This window comes from Podarcis raffonei, chromosome 5, assembly GCF_027172205.1.
Source record: "Podarcis raffonei isolate rPodRaf1 chromosome 5, rPodRaf1.pri, whole genome shotgun sequence".
In the NCBI taxonomy this organism is placed as follows: Eukaryota; Metazoa; Chordata; class Lepidosauria; order Squamata; family Lacertidae; genus Podarcis; species Podarcis raffonei.
In genome coordinates this window covers 30,442,781-30,466,644 of record NC_070606.1, presented here as the reverse complement: position 1 = coordinate 30,466,644, position 23,864 = coordinate 30,442,781, and the positions used below count along the sequence as shown (strand labels likewise).

The 23,864-nt window shown below is 41.2% G+C and overlaps 2 protein-coding genes and 1 non-coding gene across 4 annotated transcripts in view; 2 read left to right on the top strand and 1 right to left on the bottom strand.

Moving 5' to 3' along the window:
- Positions 1 to 162: 162 nt before the first annotated feature.
- On the top strand, positions 163 to 7,157 carry DNAJC12 (DnaJ heat shock protein family (Hsp40) member C12). 2 transcript variants are annotated; one of them, XM_053388403.1, is made up of 5 exons: positions 163 to 428; positions 2,126 to 2,204; positions 4,567 to 4,706; positions 4,990 to 5,095; positions 6,173 to 7,157. In XM_053388403.1, the coding sequence occupies exons 1-5, from the start codon at positions 351 to 353 to the stop codon at positions 6,265 to 6,267; spliced, it is 498 nt and encodes a 165-aa protein (XP_053244378.1). In that variant the 5' UTR covers positions 163 to 350; the 3' UTR covers positions 6,268 to 7,157. The 2 variants fall into 2 exon arrangements, with proteins under 2 accessions (XP_053244378.1, XP_053244377.1); XM_053388402.1 differs by having other exon boundaries at positions 165 to 428; positions 4,897 to 5,095; positions 6,173 to 7,156.
- An 8,163-nt stretch (positions 7,158 to 15,320) lies between these two features.
- On the bottom strand, positions 15,321 to 15,402 carry TRNAS-UGA (transfer RNA serine (anticodon UGA)). Its single transcript has one exon. It is a non-coding gene; the product is annotated as a tRNA-Ser (tRNA).
- Positions 15,403 to 15,756: 354 nt separating this feature from the next.
- Positions 15,757 to 23,864, top strand: part of CTNNA3 (catenin alpha 3) — a 577,974-nt gene continuing 569,866 nt past the window's right edge. The window contains exon 1 of the mRNA XM_053388388.1: positions 15,757 to 15,875. The gene's annotated coding sequence lies outside the window, so the exon portion shown is untranslated. The remainder of the gene's footprint in view (positions 15,876 to 23,864) is intronic.

Genomic DNA, 23,864 nt, shown 5'->3' with positions numbered 1-23,864 from the left:
TGTTTCAAAACAACCATTAAAAAACTAACCTCTTTACAGGTGGAAACATGAATCATAAAGCTGGGTCCCCCCTCACTCTGTAAACTACAAATCCCAGAGAGCTTTGCAATCGTAAACTGTGATCAGAATTCGCTTCCACCAATAAGAGCAGGCTCATTCGAGGGTGTGCTTACAGAGTCTCGGGTGACATCTCAGTGTATAAAACCATCTGTAGAGAAGCTTCAGCATCACTGCACCTATCGGTTTTTCTCTAATCACTTTAAATAGCTCTGAACTGGTTAAAAGACGCATTTAAGCTTTTTGTGTCTCTGTTTTCAGAAAGTGGGAAAGTGCTTGCCAGACTGAAGCAGATGGATGCAATTTTGAACTGCAGACTGGAAGACATGGAAGATTTTTACAGCTTGCTAGGCTGTGATGAATTGTCTACAGTAAGACTAGTTAATTATGATTTTACTATTCTCCTCCTTAGTTCATTACAATTTTTTTAAAAAATGTCCTTTCTTTGTTAATTGGTTTGATTTGGTGTATATGTGCTGTTTCTGTTCTTCCCTAATTTCCCCATGTTTTCTGTACATATTTTTAGCAGTTGATCTGTTTTTCTCCCCCAGTTCAGTTTTTTTGACCTATGCAACATTAAGCTGTTGAACACAATTAACTGTTCACACAGCTTTGTTTCAATAGAATAGTTTGAATTTTTTCATTTTGAGTGAAGGAATACAGTTATCGGAATAGCACTTGAATAACCTTTTAATTGGTATATACCTAAGGAATTCTCTGCATTCTCTAGTTGTCCTGTGTTAACTTAAATAGTCCAGTTAATATCCAAAGCCTCAGTAGATTGTTTTGAGGTTACAGTGGCACAGAATGTAGTTACAGTTGTTCTGTTTAAAAAGATCTATGTTGACGTAATCCTTGCTGACTTTGAAAAGATAATATCCCTTCTCACAGTAAATAAAAACTTACCGTGAGCGTGCACATTTTGGGTTTGTGGATTTCACTTGTATTTTACTAGAACTTAGAGATCCACCAAGCAAAGTGAGGTGAAAAAAGCACAGACTAGAAGAATGCTGAGCCCAGAAATTTGCTTTGAGTACCCGAGAGGAATGGAACTGTTTCAGGCAAAAATCCACTCTGTTACCACAAACTTTCTTCACCTCAGTAGTTGAAGAAGGAAGAGGGGAGATAATTTTCTTGCTGCTATTGTTAAACAAGTTGAGAGTTGCAAATCCTTTCTGCAAACCACCAAGAGATCTACCAGTAGATTCAGATCTGCCTTCTGCCCACCCGCTAAAGGTTTGCTGAGATGGCTTCCAGCAAGGGGCCACTAGATTTTGCCTGCGTGAAAAGTCAGCGTGGTTGATTTTTGTAATGAAAAGCTGTGTCAATAGGATAGTCATTTTGAACCACAACAAGTGGATAGCATCCTAAGTGAAGTAAACAGAAATAACATTTTATGAAAAAGCTGTCTGCTGGCTTTGAAAGCTGATCCACTGCACAAAAGTGATTTATGTTAGGGAGACAGAGATGTTTCACATTACAAACCATGAGCAGTAGACACAAGAGATTGCTGACAGCCATGGTATTGTGTGAGTCTGCCATTTTCAACAGAACCTATGTATGTTTTAGAATTAAAGAAATCTAGATATATGGAAAATGTTTTGCACTCAAGCAGCTTTGGGATTAATTTACCATATTTACACATATAGTGGACTGCTCCCGTATATCCCAACATTGGTGGAGACTATTTCCAAGGAAATCTGACCTTGACTTCCATGGATCTTCTGTGGAATAAATGGTGCATGAACACATGCATAGACTATTTTGCTGTGTACTGAGGCTCTAGTGTCAACCTATAGCAAAAGAAGAGTTGCTTGACGCAGGTATTTGTAAGGGAAAATAAATATATTCCCATATGCACTGCTGCCTGTAAGTGGCTGTTTCACTGTGAATACCAATTGCCAGTTTAGTAAATCTTACATTCATTAAAATGGATAATACAAATCCATGAGTTTTACACATAGTGCCACACACATACTTGTGTAAGAAACAAGTCATATATGAAGCTTCCATAGGTATATTTTTCGTAAGAAAACAAGTTCCATCCATTCTTCAATTGTTTGTCTAGGTTGAACAAATTCTTGCAGAATTTAAGGTTCGAGCCCTCGAATGTCATCCTGACAAGCACCCTGGAAACCCTCAAGCTGGTATGTGGTTTTTCCTTTTCTCTCTCAAAATGAAACAGGTGACGTTACACAGAACAGTGGATTCAGGATTTTGTGAGCCATTGGCCAAGCACCCCCTAACCCTAACCCTGACAAAGGAGTGGGGTGCAAATCAAAAATTCCAAAAGATGCTGCCTTTCCTGCCATCTTAGGAAAGATGAGACTGGTCAGCCTGCTGTGGGTTCACCCTCAGGCTCTACAAGTATCCGGGCCCTAGCAAATGCCCAGCCTTGTCACTTGCTGGCACTGGCTATGATAGAAGAAGTTAATGCACAAGTATCCTCAATTTCCTGCCTAATACTTTGCCCTATTTATATATATGCAGCACACTTTGTTTTATTTTTATTTGTGTGGCACACTTCCTTTTCAGCAGCAAGTTGAACTATATTGCCCTAATGCTTATACAAACATTGATTCTGGAGGAAAATCATAGCTACTCTATTCTTTAGTGCAGTTGTTTGGCAACGTAGGTTTAATAGGGTGGCTTACAAAATCAAATGCTTCACTTCCCTTTTTTGAAACAAATTACGGTCCAGCTTTCTTTCTCCAAATGATCTGCAGCTAAAGAAAAGCATTAAGCAAACAGATGGGGCTTTATGAAGTTGCAACCCTGTTAACATGTGCACTTATTTTTTGAACAAGAAATAGTTATAAGAGACAATGCAAACTCAGGGTGTTTAATATTGTATAGATTTATTTGCATTTCCATAATTTTTACACATTTTGGGTTTTATCCAATGTTAATCCTACACATAGTGGACCCATTGAAGTTGTAGATGTGACTCATTTAGATTCATTAATTCCAAGGGGTCTAAGCTCGGTAGGACTTAGTTGGATATAACCCAAATATACATTATATTTGGCAGTACATTGTTTCTGGACCTGTGCAGAGTAATAATTTGGGAATAACTAAGATGTGGAAAGGGGGTAATGGGATTCTGTTTGTGTTAAATGTGGTTAACCCCTTTCATGCCCACTGTTTATCCACACCAAATTGTCCCCAAGTGAAACATATTTTGAACCTCATGGAGGAAATGTTGCCAGAAGGGACATTTTGGAGTAGAAAGAAGGTAGAGTACCTGCCTTCCCACTTAATCACTCAAAATCTCTTTCCAAAGCTATTTTTGCTTTCTAAAATGGTGTTGGGTCACTGCTAACACACATTTCCATGTAATGTGTAGTTAAAAAATCAGGGGCAACTGACGAAATTGCATATTATGCAAATAAGAATGCATACAAAAAAAATCATGTTTATGGGTCTAGTGAATGTATATTTATTTTTCATATGATTTACGTCATGACTAGATGTTAAAATACTAACTGCCTTGTCCCTTTTATCTAAATTGCTTCCTGTAGAAGAATTATCAGCTTGCCAATCAGGGGTGGGGGAGAAACATAACTGGAAAACTAAACTGTATGACGTTTTGTTTGTGTTTGCCAGTCCCTGTTAGCATTTTAATTCAGTGCCTTTCAAAAGATCTATCTAGTATAGTAAACTGGCATAAATGAATATAATAATAACGATCATATAATAGAAAGGTGACTCATAGATAAAATATAAATCTCCATAACCTTTACACAGATGGTTACTAAGGATGCGGACTTGTGTTTCTATTATAGTATGGAAACTTTTATATCCACTGGAAAAAATGAGATCACCCTAATACGATAGGGAAGTTTTTGTTTTGTAGTAGACGTAATATGTGCATATCACTGCTCCCATGATGCTCTTGGAACTATCTGTTCTGTTTCACTTGTATATACCTGGTTGCCTTTGATGACTAATTCTTTTTTAGTCATCGTGATTGCATTTGAAATCTTCAAAATCAAACTAAAGGCTCTTCCAGGTGACATATTTATTGGGTATTCATCCTGATTTGCTTGCGCAATCCTTTTGTGGAGAGTTAGACTATATTTATTGAGCATTTGTTCTGATTTGCTTGTGGGGTGTTTGAACACTTTCCTATAATCATTCCACACCTTTCAATATATGTCTCCTGTCACTTACCAAACTGCAATAAGTCTGATTTTTTAGAAAAAGAATAAGTGAATTTGTCATGCTAAGGAGACAGCGTGCTTTAATAATTTTTAACTGTACAGTACAAACCTACATTTTTATAATGCACTTGAATCCCTTCTGCAAAATATTGACAGTGGATATATCTTTCACACTGAGTGATATCCAACAAAGGATTATTGTTATTATTATTGCAATTAGTTTATTTATTGCCTTCTAAATCACTGACTGAAGGTCATTTACACATAAAATAATTAAAAACAGAAAAAACAACACATACATTTAAGTAAAATTTCCATAAAACTTTCTTCTGTCTCTGATTTGTAGTGGAGAATTTTCAGAAGCTACAGCAAGCTAAAGAAATCCTCACCAATGAAGAGAGCCGATCTCGCTATGATTACTGGCGGAGAAGCAAGATTACCATCCCATTCCAGCAGTGGGAGGCTCTGAGCAACTCAGTCAAAACTGTTAGTTTTGGTTTATGCATCTATAATTCTTGGGGAATAGAAAGAAAGAGGCCATTCTGTGGGTGGGAAAGTTCTCTGCTAGCTAGCATTGTTCAGCAAGGGGAATGGGAATCGGTGAGGATACCATTCATCCTTGAGCAAGCATGTGTAGCTGTGTTACAACTCACAAATTTCTTTGTTTTTTGTCTAGTCAATGCACTGGGCTGTCAGAGGTAAAAAAGAGCCAATGCTGGAAGCTCCCGATTTAAATCTTAATGATAAGATGGCTGACAATTTCCCCCAGAAATCTGAAAACAACAATCATGAACTGTTGGATGACCAAAAGGGGCTAGAAGACTTTGACCCCACTACTGGGAAGCTGCTGTCACCAAAGAGCCCTGATTCCCCAGGTAAATAGTTTGTGGTACCAGTGCTAGACCCAGAAAAAAATCCAGATAATTGGGGCTGGCACCAGATAAGTGAAATATGCAGCCTTCTTTTATTCTCAGGGGTGGGGTCTGTCCTCATGTGGGTTTGCATGAATATCAGGTATACTTCTTGGTGTACCTGACCCCTGCAAGCTGCATGGCACCTGTGCACAGCTCATTTGAATCTCCTACATAGCACACCCAAGAAATTGTAGGGTGTTCAGATGGTGTAGTCCATATAGGGCATCATGCTGCACATGTCTTTCTGAGTGCTGTGCTTCATACTTCTCATGTTTCAGCTGGGGCTAGTTCACATGTGCCTGAGTGTCCCCTGAAGACTGCAGGATCCAGTGGTGTGTGAGTGTGAGATTGCAGGTCAAACATCACAGATGGAGCTTCCCTATCATCACAAACACAGTGTAGCAGGCCACACATTCAGATGGAATTTTCAAATGATTTTGAAGAAGAGCAGAATAGCTTTTGTTAACAGTACAGTAACAAATGCTGAGAAATCAAGTGATGTGCATGCATGGATGAACTAGGTGCAGAATAGGAAGGGCAGGAAACTTCCTTGAACCTTTATCTCTGAAGAACAGTTGGTGGGAGAGACAAAGTACCATAGAGATTGGGGATACTAATCCTAGGGAGAGTGGGAGCCAGCGCTGCTGATTTATGGGCCCAAAATGTATGTATGGACAAAGAAACCCAACAATTTGGCATGCGTCGCTCCTTAAACCTCAAAGTGGCTTTACCATGCAGGTTCTCTTTGGGATACATTGTGATGCTGGTTTCATATTATTGTGTGTGTGCATGGTACTGAGTCAACCCAGGACTAGGTTTAGTTGTGTGCACAGCTTGAATGCACCCCCCTCCACCAAGTTACCAAAGCTTCATCTACAGTTTTTGGCCTTTCCTAAATGAATGAATGAAGCAGGGAGTTGGTAGTTTTTGTATTAAAGGAGTTTTACTTTATAAACCCAAAGTACCATTTCCTCTCTACTAGCTGATTCTTTTCTCTCTCTCTCTCTCTCTCTCAATTCCCCCCCCCCCACCTTACAGGATTTTCCGATCCAAATTGTTGGCATTTGCGCTTTCGTTGGTCTGGTGACACCCCATCTGAACTCTTGCGGAAGTTTAGAAACTATGAAATATGAAGCAGAAGACCAAATATATGTTGAACACCGTGTTCACCATTTCAGTATTTTGCATATGTTCATAAAGGAGTGTCTTTGAATATTATTTAACTAGGTAGTTTTGTACTATTGATGCCACAATTTCCCATGCAGAATACCATGTATAGTTTGCTTGGTTTTTTTAATGTTGGCAGGTACTTTGCTTTTATTCACTATTAGCATAAGTAATATGTGAATACAGTTAACCGCTTTTTCCAACATTCATACTTAATGTATATGTGAGTTGTTTCCTGTCATTATTGAACAGTTGGGAAAAGCACGTTACTCAACATCCTTGATCCCTTATATCTTTCTGCCCTTATTCCTGTTATATTCCTTCAAACAGACTTTAGCCCTTTAACTCTACCACACTCAGCCAACCAAAGGTATCCTGTATTCTTTCTATTTTCTCTTGCCACCAGCCACTGATACCTGGTTCCCTCTCTCTCCAGATTAACTTTCTCATGCTACCACTCAGTATCATTTCAAAACCCACCTTTCCTGGGATATAACCCTTTGAGTCTTTATCCCCCAGATAAAAAACGGCATCTACTCATATTTAGTTCTCGTTGTCCTATCGACTGAGGGACAAACTACATGTTAATTTGGATAACCTAACATAGAATAATAGAATTGTAGAGTTGCAAGGGAGCTCAAGCGTCATCTAGTCCAACCCCCTGCAATGCAGGAATCTTTATGCCTGGTGTGGGCATAAATCTTCATGCTCGAACCCACAATCCTGAGATCAAGAGTCTCATACTCTACTGACAGAGCTATCTTTAAATTTTTCTTTTTATAAAAGTGGTTTCAGGACCACCCCCAAAGGGTTTGCTATGGTGCATCGGGAAGGGTTCTAATATTTTCACCCTATCACTTCTTTCTTTTTCTTTCTCTCTCTCTCTCTCTTTCTTTCTTTCTTTCTTTCTTTCTTTCTCTTCCTTCCTTCCTTCCTTCCTTCCTTCCTTCCTTCCTTCCCTCACCCCCCCCCTCTCTCTCTCACACACACTAACTATGTTGGGATCTCCAATGTAACACATATTTTCCTTTCCCTCATTTGCTTCCTCATTGCCAAAATTTAGAACGAAAGTTTGTTGTGGCTGTTACCTGCCTTTTTCTTCCTTCCTTCCTGTTTTGCTTGTAATACTCTGTAAACATCATGTACAGTACATTGATGGCACTACAGTATATAAATAATATTATAACATAATTGTAACTCATAGTTAACAGTTGAAGACTGATCTGTCTTATATGCAGCTATATGTTATTTCTCAGATGTTTTGTTTTTGCTCTTCCGTGGACTCACATGTAGTATAGCAGACAACCCCAAACTCGGACCTCCAGATGTTTTGGGACTACAACTCCCTAGCTAACAGGAGCAGTTGTCAGGGATGATGGGAATTGTAGTCCCAAAACATCTGGAGGGCCGAGTTTGGGGGTGCCTGTAATATAGTATTCTGTGCTCACCTTCCTCTCTACAATGTTCACTGAAATTGTTCAACCAGCAGTGCAGGCACCTTGTCAGTTTGTGTCCATTAGATGATAAGAACTGTGCTTTCCTGTTTGACTTCTCTCATGCACCTTGAAAAAGTAGCATGAGAACCATGGGATCCGGAATGGCAGGATCCTGGTTCCTTTTCTCAGACAAAGATGGCGTAGGCTCTTGTTAAGGTGGCTTGAGCCATGTTTAGCATGGTTGCCACCAGTTTCAGTATCTTTGGCACACTGCACCACTGCTGCGTTAATACTTTTGGTGGCACTATCCTTCTGCTAAGATACTGAAGGGATATTAACTTTCTGCTAATAATGGTGTAAATAAATATTACACGTGGGCACTGAATATTTCCCTTCCTTGCACCAGAAGCTCTGCTTTGGGAATTTCTACCAGACACAACATCAACATTTTAAGCACTTATTTGACGCTTTAAGCACCAGACCACCCTTCCTTTAAAAAGAAAGATCTGTGCCTGGTACCAATCTTTTGGGATGCAGAAAGCAAAGCTATTTGTATACATGAGTTTAGTGTGGCACTGGCCCATTGTCAGTCATTTAAAATTTCAGCTTGAAATGGTTTTGTGTGCCTGAACCATAGCCTATTGTATATTATTAAAACTGTATTGACATCTTGCATCGAACACAAAAGGTGATGTGTACTCTGATCTGTTTCTTTTCTTGTAAGTTCTGTTGCCTTTATCTTAATAAATTATTTTGAAGTTATGTATAAAAGTTGCCTATTCCTTTTTATTTCCCCCCTTTGTTTAACCATATGAGTAAATCACAAGATAGAGAAGTACTGTGGGAAAGCAGACAATTCTACAGAAAAAAATATCATATAGTCAGGGAGCATTTTCCAAGTTTTGAGGATATTTTAGATTTATTTGTTTGAGCGGCTAAAGAAATCATTTTTCTAGTATCTCTGGAAACCAAATCGGCCTCTGCCTGGGTGATTCACTTTAGCTTGGATCAAGGGAATGGAGCAACTCCTCTATTATGAAAGGTTGGAACTTTTTAGCTTAGAAAAATGGTGAGCAAGGGTGGGGCATGATAGAGGTGTATAAAATTGGGCATGATGGAATAAGTGAATAAAGAGGGTTCTCTTTCTCTCACCCTCCTTGTTCTCCTCTGATAATATTAAAACCCACAGCCATCCAATGAAGCTGCTTGTTGGAAGATTCAGAACAGACAAAAGGAATTGCCTACTGCAAGATGTGGCAATAGTCACCAATTCAGATGACAGTGGGCGAATAAAATCATATTTGTTCAGTGAAATAACCCAGTTCCAGACCATACTGTTATGAGCTCGGGGTGCCAGCCCCCTACATTCCTGGATCCAGTAAGTGCTTGAATTTAATCAAGCGTCCTGAACTCCTGGATTCAGCAAGGGTTGAAATACAAGCCAGGCTAGTTTCCTGATGAGGTAATTGCCTGGGATGATGAGCCATTAAGAAAACAAGGGAAAGGTGATATTAAGAAAGTAAGGAGAGGGGGGCTTTGTGCCAATGGTATACGAGTTGGTTCCCCTTCGCTAGCTCTTAGATAGGACAAAGTCAGATTTGAGTTCCCTATGAGGAAAGATGGCAGGATGGAAAAGGCAGAGGCAGAGCACAATGCTTGATTTCTGTTTGAATCCAGGGCTGCAGCTATGGGAGAAACAATACTCTTTTAGGCTGCGAACCCCTCCATTCTAGGCTCAGGTTGTATATATGTGTAAATAAACCACATATCATAAAGGCACCGCAGTCTCTGCTGTGCCTCATTTCCAAAATGGAAACATGAATCCTGAATAAGGCGCCTGGAACCCCCTGGAATCTTGCACTGCTTGGAGATTTGGAGTGGTGTGTGACAATACTTTATAGGTAATAAACAACTCCTTAAACTGAGCTGGGAAATGCATTGGAAGCCATTCTTAGGCATAAGATACATGGTAAAACTACATTACATTACATGGTAGAACTCCTAGAGAAGGACTGTTTTTAGCAGTAGAGTACATGATTTGAATGTAGAAGATTCCCGATTCAATCTTTGGCATCTCCAGTTAAACAGGATAGGTAGTAGGATGGTAAATACATTTTCCTGAGACTATGGAGAGCCACTGGACTTGATGGATAATTAGTTTGACCATTTCTCTAGGCCACATATTTCAGCTTCTAGAATTATGTCTGCAGACTCTACATACCTCTGTTAATAGTTATCCCAAGGATTTATCTAGTGATTAGACAAAGGGATTTTGATGAGTGATGCTTATCCATTGTAGGGCCTGTGGTAAATTAAATGAATTAAATGAATCTGGAACTAAAATAATACCAAAGCTCTAAAGTCTAATTTTCAGTGGATACCCTCCCCCACAGCTGAAAATACATCTTCATGCAAAGTTAGCATGAATGCAAATAGCTTGTCATTTAAAATACTTATCTTCCTACGACTAGACAGCAAGAAAGACTGCTTCCTTTTATTCTGAGCAACAAGACAATAGCACCGTACACATCAATAGTAGCAAGTGCTACTGATGAGTAATATGGTAATTGAGGGGTTTTAATTTCCTGAAGGCAGTCGCCACCTCCTTCCAAATTCATAAAAAATGAATGGCAAGGGCAGTTTGGTGTGGTTGGCAGCGCATGAAATGTTATAAAGCTGATGTAATTGCAAAGCAAGTGATAAAACTGTCTCGCACAATAAAATACTTTGTATACTTTCAGGTTCAGATGTTGTGATATGCATCAGTCGCTAGCGCTTGGCGTTATTGCTTCTCGGCATCTGTTTGACCTATCAGTGTCACCAACGCTCTCTAAGCTCCAGTATCAAACAGCCCTTTTTGTGTGTGTGTGTTCTGTCTGTCCTATTGGTTCATTCCCTACAACTTCCCAGCTAACTCTGCAGCTGGCTGTGTCTACCTTTTTCAAATGGTGGCTTGGATCCCCTCAGTGGGCTCAAGGAATCCTATGTGTTGATAGAGGCCTAGCTCAGAGGGTAGGTAAAAAGACGACTTTATGAAAGAGGGTGGCTTCAGTGCAATGTGGAGGACCACGGCTGTGTTCACACTTCAGTTTACTGTGCACTCACTGCATTTCCATTGCTAGATTTATCTTAAATGCATTATGTATCCTGTCCTTTCTTATAAAATACTTATGTTTGATGTTGTTTCTCAAACTAGCTTCAGTCCTGGTGGAGATGGAAACCATTCCCCTGCTTTTTTGCTTTTCTGCTACCACTCTCCCCTTCCCCAGAAGCTGATTTCCTGCCCTGGTGGTTTCCAAGTATGTGTTGCAAAAGAGATAAATACTGTACACATCTGAAACCCTAAGAAGGAACGTAGAGAGTGGTGGGTGGCAGCTGAAAGGCAGTGGGTGAAAGAAGAGTTAAGCATCCCTCTCCCTGGCTATTTCTTTGTTGAAAATGCCCACTGGAGCTATTTTATCCCAGGAGACGCAGCCGGTGTGATTTTTAATGCATGCATTTGCTTATCATTTGGGGTTTATCTCAGATATATATGTGTCTATATTTTGAACCAGTGTTCAAAGAAAATGTACTTTGCTAGTCCTTGGACCTACACTTTCTCATTTTTCGACACGTGATACCACCATTTACACTCTAGGCACAAAGGATGAATAAATTCACAATACAGACCTGTTGCATTAAATTAAATGATGTCAAACGCTAGGGACAGAAAATTGAATGCAGAAAAATGAATGTTTTGGAAACTGTCAAGTATTATAGTTATTAAATAAGATGGTTTAGCCCTTTGTAGTTTCCTCTTATTGTAAAGGTTTGTGACGAATAACAAAAATTAAGAACACATGCCTTTTATGATGTGGATGTCTGGAATGGAGTGCTGACATCAACACTTAATAGAAAGGTTAGTAAACAAAAAACTTTTGATGCGATGGGGAAATCTTCTGGCAAGTCCCCACTACACATAAGTATCTAATAATCCCACTACACAAAGTACGGTAGTTAAAGCAAACATCTTAGTTTAAATCAGTTTGGTCAAATTGACTGCAATGGGGCTGAGACAGTTTAAATTCAAGAGCATTTGCTGAAGTCAACTGAGCCACATATTAACATTTTAATAAAGTTTCATGTGCCTGATGCACATCAGGCCTATACTTAGGGCATTTGGCATGGATCAAGGGACACAGACCATTGTGTTTCAACTCATTGTATGAAATTCAGCTGTGATGAGGGGTCTTTTTAAGGAAGAAACAGACTTATTTTTGTTAGGAAATAAGTCCCACTGATTTATCTAAGAAAAGTAGCACCACTTTAATTACTTTTGTAGTTCAAATATGTGGGTACTTAATTGCTGGTTGCCAGGGGAAAACCCGAAAACAAATCAGTCATACAACCTGATCCTGTGCATGTCTACTTGGAAGAAAGTACCACTGATTTCAATGGGACACACTTCCAATTAAGTGTGCATAACATTGTGTCCTAAAAACTGCAGTCCCACCTACATTTGCTTGGGAGTAAGCCCCATTAAACTGAGTGATACTTAATTTTGAACAAATTTGCTTAATTTGTTAATACTTAATTTTGAACAAATATGCTTAGGATTGTTCAGTACAACTGAGGGAAGAAATATGGAATGCATACCAGTTTTCTATGATGCAAAATAACTCGGATATGATTTCAACTTTGTCACTGCATTGACAGGATTATTAACATGTCAGTTTGAACAGAAAACAGGAGGTTGATATTTTTTCTAAGCCTTTTCATTGACTTTCTACAAAGCTTCCAGCTAAAATTTAGGAGAAGGTTGCCATAATGCACTAGGTTTAGAGTTGTCATGTCAGCTGGGAAGGAAATGTTTGGGATTTTAATGGAAATATCAAAGGAGAATTCTGTCACTGTCAAGAGGATGTCACCAGCACGATGACAGGCAAAAGTACATAGGGAACAGTGACTGTCTATCAACAACTGCTTAGCCATGACAAATAAGGAGAATTTTCATGCTCACTACAAATGTACCACTTGCTCAGGTACGAACTACAATTTAGGAACTATTCAGGGCTTGGTGTTGTTGATGGATGCACAGGTGGTGCTGGTGGCAAGCAGGAATGCCAACAGAATTTATTGGGCCCTGTAAAATGTATGTAGTTATGGCCCCCTGCATCTCTCACCTGCTCCCCCTTGCAATCTATTGGCAAGAACTGCTGCTTGCATATCTAAACTTAGACTAGCCCACATCGCAGGGCTGTTGAAAAGATAAAAAGTGAAAAGACAATAAACATAACCTTGAGTTCCAGGGAGAATCACCAAGTACCTCGGGTTACATGCGCTTCAGGTTACAGACTCCGCTAACCCAGAAATAGTGCTTCAGGTTAAGAACTTTGCTTCAGGATGAGAACAGAAATCACGCAGCAGCGACGTGGTGGCAGCAGGAGGCCCCATTAGCTAAAGTGGTGCTTCAGGTTAAGAACAGTTTCAGGTTAAGAATCGATCTCTGGAACAAATTAAGTACTTAACCCGAGGTACCACTGTATATCTATATCATATCATTTCAAACGTTTAAATAAATAAATAAATAAATACACACAATAAATTCAGTAAAGCAGCCCACCCTTTGCTTTAACTGCAATGTTTCATAGTTCTGATGTTTATGGCAAAAGGCCAAGACAAAAAAATAGAGAAAGAAAATGCCAACCCTGATAAATATCAACAAGCAAAAAAATAAAAATAAAAAAAAATACTCCAAGTATTTACAGGTTCACAACTTTGAGCTACCAACTCTACATCTACCCCATATCACAGGGCTGTTCTGAAGGAGGCGGAGGGGAGGCCAATGAATGCAGCCTTGAGCTCCTGGGAGGAAAAGCTAGATACAAATATACAACAACAACAAGCAACAAATACTCTAAGCATGTGCCGATTCACAGCCCTCAACAACACAAACACACACAAAAGCATTTTGCCAACTTTGACAAACAAAAAGTATCCTTGTGTAGCCTCTGTACCCTCCTGTCAACAGCCCTGCTCCAATCTGGAGAAAGGGTGGGGTAAGAAAAACCAACCACCAAGAAAAATTGCATGGTGCAAATGAAAAGTGCTGTTTAAGATCAAACAGATGTTGCATTTAATTTATAGCATTTTTTTTTAAAAAAAATGGGCGGCTAAGATTCAAGGAAAAGGTTAGGAGCAAAACACACAAACTGTGAACATTTCCCACCAGGTCTATATTTTTTTTCATTTCTATTCTAATTTATTGCAGTGCCTTTCTAGTAATTAGCATTCAAGGCAATTTACCCACAAAATAGAACAGATCCAAATACAACAATTCTAAAGACCAAAGTGCCCGTGAAACATGAGACGGTTGCACAATTTGGGGAGGGGGTGTGGTGGGATTCTTGCCAAAGTCCATAAAACTAAAGCCTTTGTCAGGCTTTCAAATTCCCCCCTTAAAATCAATGGGTGGAGGGAGGGCGAGCGAGGTCACGGCAGCAGTCCCTGCCCACGATGTCTATGCGCTGATTGGCTGCGAATGCGGAATGTGCGCGCGTACAACTTGTACCCGAGACACCAAGGAGAAAGTTACGCACGTGCGAGTGTGCGTGCCCGGCTCTGTACACACACAGGAGGACTAATCGGGAAGATTGTGTAACCGAGACAGGGCGAGCAGTCCCGACCTCTTCCAGGCAGTATACGAAGGTCTGAAAAGGAGTGAAACTACTACATTAAACGCCGTACATTTAAAGCACATTGCTCCTCCCAAAGGAATCTGGGAACTCTAGTTTTGCACTTCGTAGAGCTACCATTCCCAGCACCCTTGGCAAACTATATTTCCCAGGAATCTTGAGGCGGGGGCAGCGGAGGCATCTGCTTCAGATGTACGATGTTTTAGCAGCCCTTCCCCAGGGGGCTTGCAATTTGCCACCCCCCCTTTCCGAGGTATGCCTTGCTCCAGCCTCTGGGCATGTTTGAGGATGTGAACTGAAAATGTGAAAAAAATTAATTTTAAAAATTAATTTTAAATGTGAAAATGTAAAAAAATGTGAACCCAGAAAATGTGAGACTTCACTATTTGCCTTCTGTGCGTCCGTGGAAGGTAGTTGGTTGTGCTTCCTTTGCACGCGATATTTCTGTTTCACTCGAGCAAACGGATAACTCAAAGCTTTGCCTTCTTTCTTCCAAGCGGGGTGACTTGATGCGCGAAACAGGGACACGTTACATGGATGATGGGACAAAATTAATACAGCGGCAATTACGATTTGCGAGTTCTGTTAACTGTTGCATCGGGAAGACAAAATAGAGATGCGGCAGGCTGGATAAAATTTATTTGTCGCTGCTTCAGTTCGTTATTCAAAAGAATGTCTTGTGAATGTATGACTTCTTTTAAAATTTTTTTTTTTAAAATAAATAAATGAAAGAGCGAACGCTGTCACACCGACCTTGGGCATTTAAAGGAGGCAACGTTTAAATTGGCACGATGCACTCGAATGTTTCATTCAATTTGATATTTATGGTACGACCGCTAGTAAATGCTGCGAGTTCCCTTACACAAGCATAGGGTGTGAAAATAATAAAAAAAGTACCCCTCGCACTTCCGCAGCGAGCAGGGTTCGAACCTGCGCGGGGAGACCCCATTGGATTTCAAGTCCAACGCCTTAACCACTCGGCCATCGCTGCTACATAGAAACGAGAGGCAAACAGAGGTATTTAGCAGAACAGGAAATGGCATCCGCTGCTTACCTTCGCTTGCCAATCAAAATTAAAGCGCCCAACCAGAAAACGGCGTTTCTCCGCTCCTCCAATCCAGACCGGGGAAAGGCGGGCTCGCACAAAAGCTGCGGCGCTTCTTAGAAAATAGGATCCAGCCGAGCAATGGCGTCTCTCCAGAGGCGCCAAAGAGGTAGCACCGCGAAAGATGTCATCCCTTTTCTGCTCCCTGTAGTGCCGTTTCCAGAGACCCACAATCCTCCCCTCAGATGAACAACTCTCCCCCAGCTTCACAGGGTGTTTTGGCTCTCTCCCCCGCCAAAACAGTCCCGTCGCCCCAATATAATTCATGTCATTGAACGTAGTTCATAATTTAAACTCTGTTCAAAAGGCTGGCGGGAAAGCTTTCCACCCCGACAGAGATATAGGAGAAAGCGCCTGAGGTAAGAAAGGTTTAGCTGCCACACTGACTGGACGTCTCCCAAGTTCTCCACAGACCTCCACCTCAGAGCCGTGGTGAGGTGACAGGAATCGTAATCTGTGTGGAAGAATAAACAAGCTTTCGTGACAGATAACAGATATCAACACAAGTGACACCTATAAAACATAGGCAGCTGCCACCCAATACTATACCTACATTGTCACGATATGGCTCTCAAATGCCCTATTTTGTCAGGCAGCCTGCCCATCTCCACCCTGGCACACAGGGCTGGATTTAGATGAAGAGAGGCCCTAGGCTACTCCACTTGTGAGGCCCCTTCCCATCCCCCAACCCTCACAACCAGAAGAAAATGGAAGAGTGTTATAAACAAAACTGACTGAAGCCAAGGATGATGACGGGTATTTAAAATGCTACAATTCACAATTTCTCCTTTAAAGGACATAAGATATTATTGTTAAATACCATGGTGATTTAAAAAAAATGCATAACATTAACACTGAAAAACTTTTGCAATAACTGAACTTTGCAAGCCTTTTGCGGCCTGGGCAGGCCGGGTCGTCATCTTATATACCTTCTGGGATTGACAAGGCATCTGACCCGCACCTGAATCTCATAGATCTCCTGTAGCTACTTCTGATTAGTTATCATTTAACTCTTGGGGGAAATAATTAGCATTACACATCATGTGCATGGAAGTTGCCAAACCAATTAACCAACTAGAAGGATTACTATTAATAGCGCCAGGCTTCCTATAACTTGATATTGCTAGATAGTTTTGATGAACTGTAAAAGCATTTTTAGTTTGCTTTCTGTTGCCACCCTGGAACTTTTCCTTATTAGTGCCACTTTGTTTTGTATGATTCCTTGCAAATGAAGGAAAACAACTTTTCTGCTAGTATATGTTGATAATATAGTTTTGGTTACTGAGGAGAAACAAGATTGTACAAAAACAAGATTGGATGCAGGCCTGGCCAGGACATAGGCATCCTGACTGTTACAAAGGTGACCTGCATGCTTGCTTGCTTGATTAACAGCTGTTGGGAACTTCAAGGTCCCTGCTCTCCCTTCTTAGGGTCTTTGTACTGGACCTGGAGACTCCAATAGAGAGCATTCCATGTCAAGAAGGAGGGCAAGTGGGCACTCTATCAAATGACAGGGCAGGAGTTACACGGAGCAGGGCCTTTTAACTGGTGGTGCCCATTGTAAACCTTGCTCTTCCCAGACCTGCTCTCTTTTGGCCTGTATTTTGGAGCTTTATAATTTAGGAAGACTCTGGAAGAACTGGTTGACAAGTATTATCAGTTGCTGACATATGAGCAGATTTTATTTGCTGCTATTCTGTGCTTCTGGTGCACCAGGGTTTACACCAGCATAATATAGTTGGCTGCCAGAAGGAATACAATTTACAAGCTTTCTCCATTATCTGCACAGCAGGGGGTGTTCAGTGAACAGTGCAAAGGCTGAGCTGAAGCATTCCCTGCTGGTTACCTGCTTTCAGCAATAGGGGTCGCTGTTTGGTAGTACCCAATTGGTTAGCTGTCAGATTCTGGAGCTCCCTATTGGTGGCTCTTAGGTAATTCACAAAATACAGAGTCCATTCATAAAACACAGTGTTCATTCATAAAGCAGTAACATAAATCTCCATTGCTACATATTGGGTGTATATTTCAGCAGTTGAACGTACAAGTTTAAGGCCATGCTGTAGTGTAGTGCTTATGCGACTGTGAATAAAAGGTGGCTGGGCTCATTGTCTCAGGGTTTTGGGGGGAAGAGGTGACAAAACTGATTTCCAATAAGTGCCCCCACTTTATTTCCATAACAAGTTCTTGAGTCTGTGCTCTGAATGGTGACACCAGGGACCTAGAAGGTGCAGGGCTTGTAAGTCCAACCCCTGCACAGTCTCATCAGGGCTGACCTTAAGGCAATTGGAGCAATTGGGCCCCGTGGGCCGCAGACTTTGGCTGTGAACTGGGGCCCTACAAAAATAAATAAATAAAGCTGTGGCCCACTGCTTCAAATTGGGCCCCACTGGCTAGCATTGAGTCTAATAGTTGCTGGGCCTGAGTTGCCCTGCCCTTGCATGAAGTCTTGGGTTTACAGTTTTGGGAGAGGGGAGACTGCGGCTCTGGGGAGCAGGCAGGCTGGCGAGGCCCCCTAGATTTAGAGGCCCAAGTTGTCCTGCCCTCACATGAAGTATTGGGTTTCCAATTTTGGGAGAGGGGAGACTGCAGCACTGGGGAGAGGGCAGGCTGGTGAGGCCCCCTAGATTTAGAACCAATTGTTCCATTCCATGACTGAGAAAAATCCAGCAAAATAGCACTGTTGATCTGTACCAAAAAAGCGTTCATTGGTACACTAGTGGCTGATTGGTTCATTATGGCATGACCTATTGTAGAAAATAGCTTATGTCAACAGATTCCTGTTGTGCTCAGAAAATGTTGAATTTATATGAACAAAGTTTCAATGAACAAAGAATTGGTCCCTTCTCATTGACAGTCACCTTTCTTGAGACCCTCATTCACCATGACAGTAAACAATTTGCCACTCTGGAAGTGGGACATGGATATCATGTCCCTGAAGGCATTGTCAACAACCTTCTCTTTTTCAGGTCAGCTATTTTGACCACCTTCACAACTGTTTATGATTTTTGAGCATGTTTACTTTGAAAGTCAAGGGAGAAGTTTGATGGCCCTGACCTCCTTACTAAATGTTTCTTCAGCTGGTGATACTGCCATCCTTGTGGAGCTCCACGACCAGCACTTCCATGAGGTGAGCTGAAGCAATTTGCCTCAGGCAGCAGATTTGACTCCCACCCTACCATTGCGCCACTGCTGGCTGCATTGTGCCACAGCTTTGCCTGCATCACCGCCACCACAAAACCCTTACCCTCACTGCTAACACTGCACCCTCACTACTGCATCATTGAGGAAGTGCAGGTGCAGCTGTGGGCGAGGGAGCAGTTGAGGTAGCAGGCCAGGTGGTAGTGCAGGTGCAATGGTGGGGACAGAGAGGGGGTCACCACCACAAGTCTGTTTTACTTTTGTACCCCTCATTAGCTTACCCCCAACTTCTGCTTTTCCTTGTACAGGTGCTTAATGTTTTTATCTTGACACTTTGGACTCATTTACATTAGAAAAAAAGCAAAGCATTTTAAATGCATTATAACACTGTGACACCAGATGGCACTATAGCACTCAGTCTTTCAGCAACGTGATTTCCCATTATAATATGAGGTTTACAACGCGTTTTCCTGAAACAGTTTTTTGATGTGTCTAGGTCCAGCCTTTGACATTGGGGTTGAAATGATTTGTCAGATGGGGTTCCCCACATATTCACTGAATATTTGCTGATCATTCTCACTGTAGCTTGTTTTGCTGGCACCCATGTTGTTGTTGTTGTTGTTGTTTAGTTGTTTAGTCGTGTCCGACTCTTCGTGACCCCATGGACTAGAGCACGCCAGGCACTCCTGTCTTCCATTGCCTCCTGCAGTTTGGTCAAACTCATGCTGGTAGCTTCGAGAACACTATCCAACCATCTCATCCTCTGTCGTCCCCTTCTCCTTGTGCCCTCCATCTTTCCCAACATCAGGGTCTTTTCCAGGGAGTCTTCTCTTCTCATGAGGTGGCTAAAGTATTGGACAGCTTCAGGATCTGTCCTTCCAGTGAGCACTCAGGGCTGATTTCCTTAAGAATGGATAGGTTTCATCTTCTTGCCGTCCATGGGACTCTCAAGAGTCTCCTCCAGCACCATAATTCAAAAGCATCAATTCTTCGGCCGTCAGCCTTCTTTATGGCCTAGCTCTCACTTCCATACATCACTACTGGGAAAACCATAGCTTTAACTATACGGACCTTTGTTGGCAAGGTGATGTCTCTGCTTTTTAAGATGCTGTCTAGGTTTGTCATTGCTTTTCTCCCAAGAAGCAGGCGTCTTTTAATTTCATGGCTGCTGTCACCATCTGCAGTGATCATGGAGCCCAAGAAAGTAAAATCTCTCACTGCTTCCATTTCTTCCCCTTCTATTTGCCAGGAGGTGATGGGACCAGTGGCCATGATCTTCGTTTTTTTGATGTTGAGCTTCAAACCATATTTTGCGCTCTCCTCTTTCATCCTCATTAAAAGGTTCTTTAATTCCTCCTCACTTTCTGCCATCAAGGTTGTGTCATCTGCATATCTGAGGTTGTTGATATTTCTTCTGGCAATCTTAATTCCGGCTAGGGATTCATCCAGCCCAGCCTTTCTCATGATGAATTCTGCATATAAGTTAAATAAGCAGGGAGACAATATACAGCCTTGTTGTACTCCTTTCCCAATTTTGAACCAATCAGTTGTTCCATATCCAGTTCTAACTGTAGCTTCTTGTCCCACATAGAGATTTCTCAAGAGACAGATGAGGTGATCAGGCACTCCCATTTCTTTAAGAACTTGCCATAGTTTGCTGTGGTCAACACAGTCAAAGGCTTTTGCATAGTCAATGAAGCAGAAGTAGAAGTAGATGGCACCCATAGTATTTTCTAATTTCTTTCCATAATTTTGAAGCAGGTAGAGTCAGAGCATTTTCTCTACTTTGAGAGTGGATTTGTGACTGGTAGTGGAGGAAAGAATTAGAATACTCCATCCAGTTGTATATTCCATCATGGAAATGTTTTCAAACTCACATGCAGATTTTCATTATTATTCTCTACTGTGGTCAGAAAGCTTACAAAAATAGCTTCCTTAACATTGAACACTGTGCTGCTTTTAGATATATGCTCCAATATTTTTTTAATAGAAAACAATTACAGCTTATTCTGCTATGTAATTCCTTTAAGTCCATTGGAAAAAATAAAGTGCTTTGGTTCCTATGGTCCTTGAAGAAAAAAAGAAAAAAAAAGTTCTGCAGACTGTAGCATAAAGATGAATTATTTTAGTGCTAGGGTGCCCTCAAGTGTTCTTTGTTGAAATTGCATATATTTTCCTGTACCTGAGTGCACACTCCACTGAAATATATTGCACCCATACTTGGTTAATCTGCAGTTCTTGTTCCAGGAAATACTTGCTTGCAAGCTTCCTTCAATGCACAGAACTCCATACTTGGATCAGAATGCTTAGCTGCATGGACCTATCTCCACGTCAGCCATTGCAGACCTTCTGCACAAATACAGATTCAATCTAACCATACTGCATTGCTTTCAATGGAAAATATTCACTACAAAAATGCACATGCCCTTGAAATTCATGCAGCACAGAATAATAGTATCTGAACTTGAATATGCAGATAGATACACATGCACTTTATGTCTGCTGTTCCTGATGTCGCTGTGGAAAGCTGCTTCTGCATGTAGATATTTTTAGAACAGGGATGAGGAGTTTGCAGTCTGCGGAGCCAGTAGTTAGAGATGATGGAAATTGTAGCTGAACAGCTTCAGGGTGCAGGTAGGGAAAAGATTCTTTGTTCTTGCCATAGTTGGATGAGAGCTAGGAAGTGTGGATAAGGGGAGAAGGTGAAGAGCAAAAAGAGGACACATTTCTTCAATTTTGCCCTGCTGTTTTTCTCCTCCACTTCCTATCTTTCCCCCCAAGTTCACATTTGTTTTCCAATATAATAGATTTCACTTTTATCCATAACAGTATAGCATAGTATAATAGTATGGGTGCCCTCAGGCTAAATAAAAGAAATTCTACACCACAATATTCTGAATTCCACTTGCCTTCAGAAGCATGTCTAAAAGCCTAAAGTAAGAATGTCTACAAAGCATGTTTGTAAACTGCTTTGAAGGTTGTTGTTTTACAGTCAAGTGGTATATAATTTTTATTAAATAATTACATGAATGCATTTATATAGTGATAAATGGGTGGAGAATGCTTTTTGTATAATTTAATGAACTACAGCACTTAGAATGAGACATGAACTGAACTATTAGTTGAACCTTGATGCTAAACAGGTTAAAACGCATTCTCAGTATATAATTCCCAACCATTTAATGGATGGTTTATCTACAAAGAGACAGAAACACCCATCATTCTCAATATTAATTATGGATCTCTTTAATGTTTCATTTTACTAGCTTTTAAGCGTGTTATTAGGGACACGGGTGGCGCTGTGGTCTGAACCACAGAGCCTAGGGCTTGCCAATCAGAAGGTCAGCGGTTCGAATCCCCGTGATGGGGTGAGCTACCGTTGTTAGGTCGCAGCTTCTGCCCACCTAGCAGTTCAAAAGCACATCAAAGTGCAAGTAGATAAATAGGTACCACTCCAGCGGGAAGGTAAACAGCATTTCTGTGTGCTGCTCTGGTTTGCCAGAAGCTGCTTAGTCATGCGGGCCACATGACCCGGAAGCTGTCTGCAGACAAACGTCGGCTCCCTTGGCCAGTAAAGCGAGATGAGTGGTGCAACCCCCGAGTCATCTGCGACTGGAGCTAACGGTCAGGGGTACCTTTACCTTTAAGAGTATTATTACAGTGGTACCTCTGGATGTGAACGGGATCTGTTCCGGAGCCCCGTTCGCATCCTGAAGAGAATGCAATTCGCCACTTCCGCGCATGCGCGTGACATAATTTTGAGCATCTGTGCATGCACGAGTGGTGAAACCTGGAAGTAACGTGTTCCGTTACTTCCGGGTCGCCGCGGAGCATAACCTGAAAACGCTCGACCCGAAGCTACTTCAACCTGAGGTATGACTGTACTCAGTCTTGGGTCTCTGCGTACTCCCCCCCCCCATTTAGTTCAGGCTTCCTCAAACTCAGCCCTCCAGATGTTTTTGGCCTACAACTCCCATGATCCCTAGCTAGCAGGACCAGCGGTCAGGGATGATGGGAATTGTAGTCTCAAAACATCTGGAGGGCCGAGGTTGAAGATACAATTCCTACAGGTGTAAAATAGAGGTTTTATGGGAAGTAGCTTTGTGCTATGCTGTTTTGTGCTATGAGTAAGGACATGAGTAGAAGCAGCAGCATATTGGACTAGTTGTGTGGGTTGCTACCACCAGCACTGTTGCTGCTATTAGCTTCCTTGCTCCTCTTCCTTTTGTTTGGTGGACTAGAAACAATGAGAGGAAGCCCTCTTTAAAATGATGGAAAGAAAGCAGGGATAAAATAGCTGTTGGTTTGCTGGCTCTTTGCAATTGCAGGGGAAGTTTGCTAATTTTTCTTCTAAATAAAAGAAATGTGTGTGTGCATTTTAGCACTGAAGGGACACAGTGCACCGTGAAAAGAAAAGTTTGAAGTTGAAGTTTGAAGTTGAAGGGCAGATTGTCATGTCACTAGCATCATTGTGTACTTCAGTCATTTGGTGTCTCTAACACTCCCATAGTCATATCCTCACTGCCCTCATAACTCTTATGAGAAAGCCCTAATTGAGGGCACATTTCTGAGCAACTCAATATTGTGGAGTTTTTCAATCATTTGAATCCTCTGGTCATTTTGCACACTTTTGGATTACTTTTTCTAAGTGTAACTCTGATACTGTGAAGCATGAATGTAAAATGTGTCCCTGAATTTTACACTTCCATTGTAACAGTTTTACTCATGAAGGGGACAGTGGTAGCTGCAATTTCAAGAGAGGTTCGCTGCCGGGTACTGTGTTAAAACTGAGTAACAATTGCACAGTTCAAGTGCAACAATACAGTTTGGGGAAATATTCCTTTGGTTATTGAGAAGTCAATTTTCAGCTTAGGCAGGGGCACCTGTCCTTTTAAAATCTGTGTGGGGCTGATGGGAATTGGAGTCCAATAACTTTGGGAGGGCCACGGGTTCCCCATTCCTAATGGAAAGCATGGGTTCTTAGTTCAGGATGAAATGCTGAAGATCTTTGAAATTCTACAAAAAGTAGGGAAAAAAGAGGGTTTACAGACCCCTATCTGTTGTATCCCTTTTTAAGGGAATATAAAATAAACTAGGGTGGGTCATTAGTCTACCATGTCTCCTTCTGTGTGTAGTTATTATTATTTTGACATCATCCTTAGGGTTTTTGTTTTGTTTTGTTTTGCCCCTTCCTCTTAATTAAGCAACAA